Source organism: Rana temporaria, chromosome 9 (assembly GCF_905171775.1).
Source record: "Rana temporaria chromosome 9, aRanTem1.1, whole genome shotgun sequence".
In the NCBI taxonomy this organism is placed as follows: Eukaryota; Metazoa; Chordata; class Amphibia; order Anura; family Ranidae; genus Rana; species Rana temporaria.
Genome location: NC_053497.1, coordinates 181,776,406 through 181,783,163, shown reverse-complemented (window position 1 = coordinate 181,783,163; position 6,758 = coordinate 181,776,406). Strand labels below are relative to the sequence as shown.

General features: G+C 47.6%; 1 protein-coding gene across 2 annotated transcripts in view; it reads right to left on the bottom strand.

Moving 5' to 3' along the window:
- Nucleotides 1-3,554: 3,554 nt before the first annotated feature.
- The window catches only part of LOC120914367 (protocadherin-11 X-linked-like), a 1,131,869-nt gene continuing 1,128,665 nt past the window's right edge, over nt 3,555-6,758 (bottom strand). For both annotated transcript variants that reach the window (XM_040325048.1, XM_040325049.1), the window contains exon 6: nt 3,555-4,034. In XM_040325048.1, the coding sequence (XP_040180982.1) occupies nt 3,655-4,034 (380 nt within the window). In that variant the 3' untranslated portion in view covers nt 3,555-3,654. The remainder of the gene's footprint in view (nt 4,035-6,758) is intronic.

Sequence of the window (6,758 nt, the reverse complement as noted above, 5' to 3'; positions counted from 1 at the left end):
GCTCGCGAACCAGAGTCGTAAGAGAGGCTACCCTGCATCAGACTCTGGAAACCAGGTACGTGACACCATGGGTGATGGCAACATGATTGACCTAATGTTACCATGGTTGATGGCAACATGATTGACCTAATATGACCATGAGCAATGGCAACATTATTGACCTAATATGACCATGGGTGTTGGCAACATGATTGACCTAATGTTACCATGGTTGATGGCAACATGATTAACCTAATATGACCATGAGCAATGGCAACATTGACCTAATATGACCATGGGTGATGGCAACATGATTGACCAAATATGACCACATGGCCATATTTGTTCAAAGATGTCACCAGCTTCCCTGTCCCCTTGTTTCATGCCATTCTTGGGTGGTGACTTCTCCAGCCAATTGGGCCTCTGTCCTGCTATCATGTAACAGCTGCCTATGGGTTTGGGCTGATATGGGTTTCGGCCTGAACCTTATCTCATCATCACTATCAGTGATATATCAAGCAGAGACAGAAAGGAAGTTACACAGCACAAGCTTCAGGATGTAGACTCATCTATTTCACATAAGAGGACATCTCGACCCGGCTTGTCCTTGACCTGTCTCCTGTTTGCTTCCTGGATTCGACCCCAGCTATCCCCCTGACCGCATTTGCTCTGCTACCCTCCGGGGCTTATGATCTAGGCTTCCTTCTTACCACGCTCCAGTCTCTGCATTATCCAAATCCTGCAACACCTCACGGGTGCCACCTGTCTGCTGATTCTACACCAGCTGTACTCTGGAACCTCCTGCATACAGTTCAGCAGACTACCCATGCTACTTTGGGCCTGACCTCTCCTGTTTCCACCCTCAGGGGGGTCTGGAACTTAGCCGTAAAAGAAAACCCTCTCTCTCCATTGGCCTCTAGCACCAGGTACGTAATAGGCAGTGATGGACATGTATGTCCTTTCTATTGCTTTCTAGCAACTGGGGGTGGGTGGATGGTTACGCATGGACTCTGTGTATTTCATGTCAGCAGAGAATAGTTGGGGAGAGGAAGAAGGCAGAGATAAACTTTGCTAGACCTCAGAGAGAGAGCAATAGCTGTCAGAGCCAACAGAAAGCCAAGGCCTGGTAGAAGGGAAGCCATGTCTGCTAGAGAGGACATCTTTGGAAACCGCTGAAGTGCGTTACATAAACACAAACTTAGATTAAGGTAAATTGGTTGAGCTTCAGCACAGCTGCATGGTAAACTGGGAAGCCATTCGTAGCCTGTAAATTGCTTTCACCTATCTCCTTAAATGTCTTTTTATGTTTGTTCTCTGCAGAGGTTGCGTTGATGCCTGTTCATTGTCAAAAAAAAAAACATGATATTCGACCAAGAGTGCCCAAACTTTTGTGTTTCTATGGATATATGGGAATCTGAAGAATTGATTGTCACTATCCTAGTCTAATTAACATTGACATGAATTCTAGTTTCAGCCATTAGTGGTAAAGCAGTGTTTGACTCCAGCCTTTGGTGGCCTCCAGCAGTGCGTGTTTATCAAGATTTTAAGCCTAGGTCAGTGATGGTCAAACCTTGGCACCCCAGATGTTTTGGAACTACATTTCCAATGACGCTCAACTACACTGCAGAGTGCATGAGCATCATGGGAAATGTAGTTCCAAATCATCTGGGGTGCCAAGGTTCGCCCTTAACTGGCCTAGGTAATTGAAAACGTTAAAACCTAAGTACAGCTTTGCTTTCAAAATTGTTATTTCACCCTTCCAGCCTTGAGCGACGAGAAGCTACAACGCAACTCTGTACCTGCAGGCAGTACCAGCCATGGTTATTCAGAATGGGAATGGCACAGTGCTGTATCCAGCAGTCATGGATGCCTTTTCCAAGCTAAAGATGGTGGAGGTGGGTACCATGGCAGGTCGACTGTTATTTATTATAAGTCAATTTACGAAAGACCTCACTTTCTCAAGTTTTTGGTCCAATTCAGTTTTGTTGGGTGTAGCTCTGAAGTAAAGGCTTATGTTGGTGGGCTTTTGGCTTGTGGCTTTGGCTTTGGGGTTGTGTCAATGGCGTCAGTTTGAGACGCTTATGAGATCAATCAAAATTGCATTTCTATAGACTTTTGCATGAACAGAGTGTTAAAGGATGAGAGCACCATAAGTTTGAAACGGCAAACACATGACCTATTATAAAGGTATGGCATACTGTAAAAACCCATATGTGAATACAGTGGAACCTCGGATTACGAGCATAATCTGTTCCAGGAGAATGCTCGTAATCCAAAGCACTCGCATATCAAAGCGAGTTTCCCCGTTGAAGTCAATGGAAACGAAAATAATTAGTTCCGTATTGACTTCAAAGGTATGCAATACCGCATTTGGCCAGAGGTGTGGGGGGGGGGGGTAGCCGGAGAGCCCCGTAAATGGCCAGAAAGGCCCAAGGACACCTCGGCAAACCTCGGAAAGGCAGAGTATTTCCGTGTCTTTCCAAGCATTTCCAAACGGCGAGTGAAAGCCCTCGCACTGGAAACACAACAGCGACTGTTTGGGTCAGTTCGCAGGCGCTATTTTTTAGCGCAATAGCGCCTGCAATAACGACCCAGTGTGAAAGGAGTCTTAGTGAATGACCCCAGCCAGTGCTACTTCACCGGCCACGCCTCCCTGACGCGTTTCTCCCCACCCACCGGGGCTTAGTCATAAAGGTTTCCGAGTTACGGCAGGGCAGTGTTAGGAGCCTTGGGCCTTTTAGTGGTGCTACATGCGTTCTAAGAACTTCCTCTGCTGCAACAAATGCATAGGATTTGTATTCTTGAGGTGGTAATATAAAGAGTTCATCAACACATGTACATAATTGCAGTTTGTACAAAAACACTTATCCTACCTTACTCTAAAGCAGGGGTCTCCAAACTGCGGCCCGAGGGCCAGATGTGGCCCTTTGCTAGCCTTTATCTGGCCCTTTGGGCACTATTCCTTCCATCAGATATGAGCCAATATTCCTCCAAGTGACACCAGCAAGGGGGCACTATTCCTTCCACTGATATGAGGCAATATTCCTCCAACTGACACCAGCAAGGGGGCACTATTCCTTCCACTGATATGAGGCAATATTCCTCCAACTGACACCAGCAAGGGGGCACTATTCCTTCCACTGATATGAGGCAATATTCCTCCAACTGACACCAGCAAGGGGGCACTATTCCTTCCACTGATATGAGGCAATATTCCTCCAACTGACACCAGCAAGGGGGCACTATTTCTTCCACCGGTACCAATGTTGGGTTACTATTCCTCCTACTAATAAGGGCACTACTCCTACTGACCACCAACCCTGAGGCCATATTTATTCTCACCAATGCTGGGCCCAGGGCATTTTCTTCCCCCACTAGCCACAATCCGGCCCTCCTAAAGCCTGAAGGACAATAAACAGGCCCTTTATTTGAAAAGTTTGGAGACCCCCGCTCTAAAAGGAAGGTTGGAGAAAGATAATAACTGCACTGCTTGGGGGCCAAGAAAGGACTGAAGCTTTGGAACATCGGTGTGTAGAGTCATATATACATCATACATTTTTCATTTCACACCCTTATGTATTTTTTACATACTGTACGCATTTTGATTGATTTATTAAGCTGTGACTATGTACATCTGACACACAAGTATACACAGAAAGGGCCGCTAGGTACACTTCAGAGCTGGTGCTCATTTACAAAGATTGAATTACTTCCTGAACTGGGCGCCGAGCCTGGCGTGAAGTTTGCCAAGGGGATCACTTTGACGGGGTCGTCGATGGAACAGTGTCTCTCGCATGTGTTGTAAAACTGGGGTCTTGAAACCCCCTTGTCAATGTCATCCTTGGGCACAGGCCTTCCAAGGGTGTGCACTCCGTCCAGCCGTCCTCTTCCCCATCCTTGTTGAATGCCGAACGACGGCAAAGGCGGGTTGGACTGTTGGTACTGGGTCAACGACGGCGGCATCCAGCAGTTGTCGGAGTGGCCTAAGATGAGGCACTCCTGGGTGCAGGTCTCCGATGCTTCCGCCAAGGCTTTCTGAAGGTTGACTTCAATGGCTGGAAAAAGAAAAATACAACTGGTTAGGTAACAATCATAAAAAAGTTGACTTCTTAAAATTAAAACTTTGGTTTGGCACATTGCGTCCAATAGATAAATAGAAAAATTTGGTGTATATCGCCCTGACATATATATCTAGTAGCAGCCGGCACAACACGGAATTTTTTTCATCGGATATTCCGACCGCGTGTATGCCCCATCTGACTTTTTGCCGCGTACACACCACCGGTTTTTACCGTCGGAATAAACTCTGATGGGTTTTTCGGACGGAATTCCGCTCAAGCTGTCTTGCATACACATGGTCACACCAAATTCCCACTGTCAAAAACGCGGGGGACATACAACACAACGACGAGCCTAGAAAACTGAAGTTCAATGCTTCTGAGCATGTGTCTAATTGTTTCCGGGCATGCGTGTTTTTTTGTACTCGACGAACGGAATTTCCGAATTTTTATCTCTTTCTAATGCCGCGTACACACGGTCGGAATTTCCGATGTAATTTTTTTCATCGGATATTCCGACCGCGTGTATGCCCCATCTGACTTTTTCCGTCAGAAATTCCATTAGATTAAGCACAAGATGTATGTATGAAACGCATCTACGTGACCTGGATATGCAGCCATTTCTTTTCTTACAAGTTTTTCCACGGAGGCGGGCCGGGGCTGGCACTCTACGAGACATTCCACCCAGTGACGTAGCATGGGTAGTCAGCGCCCGGGGCAGGGCAAGAGATATGCGCACCCTAACCCGCGGATTTTTAGCACTCTCTAGTCCCATCCGCTAGTACAGTAGTACTGACCAACCTGATTCTTACACCGACCTACCTGACCACTATACTAACCTACCTGATTCCTATACTGTCCTGCCTGATTCCTACACTGACCTGATTGCTATACTGACCAGTACACTGACCTACCTGATTCCTGTACTGACCACTACACTGACCTACCTGATTGCTATACTGACCACTACACTGACCTACCTGATTCCTGTACTGACCACTACACTGACCTACCTGATTCCTGTACTGACCACTACACTGACCTACCTGATCCCTATACTGCCCTGCTTGATTCCTACACTGACCTGATTGCTATACTGACCAGTACACTGACCTACCTGATTCCTGTACTTACCACTACACTGACCTACCTGATTCCTGTACTGACCACTACACTGACCTACCTGATTGCTATACTGACCACTACACTGACCTACCTGATTCTTGTATTGACCACTACACTGACCAACCTGATTCCTGTACTGACCACTACACTGACCTACCTGATTCCTATACTGCCCTGCTTGATTCCTACACTGACCTGATTGCTATACTGACCAGTACACGGACCTACCTGATTCCTGTACTGACCACTACACTGACCTACATGATTCCTATACTGACCACTACACTGACCCACCTGATAGCCAAACGGAAGAGCTCACTGTCTCCTAGACTTCACAGCTCAGGAGAAGAGCTGCAGGTTACCAGCCACCTGCCGCTGAGCCCCTCTAGATTTTGCGCCCGGGGCAACCCCCCCCCCCTGGCCCCCCCCACGCTACGCCACTGATTCCACCTCAGGTTATCCATCTCACACCTGGAGCAGCGGCTCTTTTTCTTTGTAAATTACTGTATGTAAGACTTAAAAATATGAAATTTTTTGTTCTTGGGTTTAGATTTACTTTACCTATCAGAAAAAAAAAAAAAGCCAGCACCTTGAGAAGAAACCCGGGACAGCGGGACTAATGCACTACAAGGACAAGCCAAGCATTGCAGTGCAGCCCCATTGGCTTGAATGGCCGAGTTTCGAAATGGTCGTACGGTTCGGTTGTGTTTTACCTTAAAAAAAAAACCTCTAAATAGCAGATCTTTGTCATGCGGCATCTAATTATCACTTTGCCACGTTGTTTCCTTTTTAGTTGTAGTTTACATTTCCCATCTCAGGTGACTGTGTTTTGTCGTTCCTGCTGTTACCTGAACTACAATCCCCATTTCCTATTCATATCACGCTTAACACTTTGCCGAAGCCGCGGTCTTTTCTAACGTTATGGCCGCGGCTTCGCCCTACCTCCGGAGCCGCGGCCATAACGATAGGAAAGGCCACGGCTTCAGCCTAGCTCCGGAGCCGCAGGAATAACATTAGGAAAGGCCGCGGCTTCGGCCTAGCTCCGGAGCCACGGCCATCTTGGTACACCCGGCGGCGGCCCTCCTCTGTTTACACCCACAGAGGAGGAGCCCGCACTCGTGGGGAAGAAGCACACGCTGGGAGTGTCTGTACTGCCCGAGGGGAGTCTCTTGCCCCGAGAGGAGGGGGGGTCTCTTGCCCCTAGAGGAGGGGGGTCTCTTGCCCCTAGAGGAGGGGGGGTCTCTTGCCCCTAGAGGAGGGGGGGTCTCTTGCCCCGAGTGGAGGGGGGTCTCTTATACTGAGAGGAGGGGAAATGGTTGTACGGTTCGGTTGTGTTTTACCTTTAAAAAAAAAATCTCGAAATAGCAGATCTTTGTCTGCGGCATCTAATTATCACTTTGCAGTGTTGTTTCCTTTTTAGTTGTACTTTACATTTCCCATCTCAGGTGACTGTGTTTTGTCGTTCCTGCTGTTACCTGAACTACAATCCCCATTTCCTATTCATATCACGCTTAACACTTTGCAGAACAAGACGTGGCACACCTAGCTGCTGCGACAAGCAACGTTTATCCCCAGCGGGTTCAGACGGAGACAAAA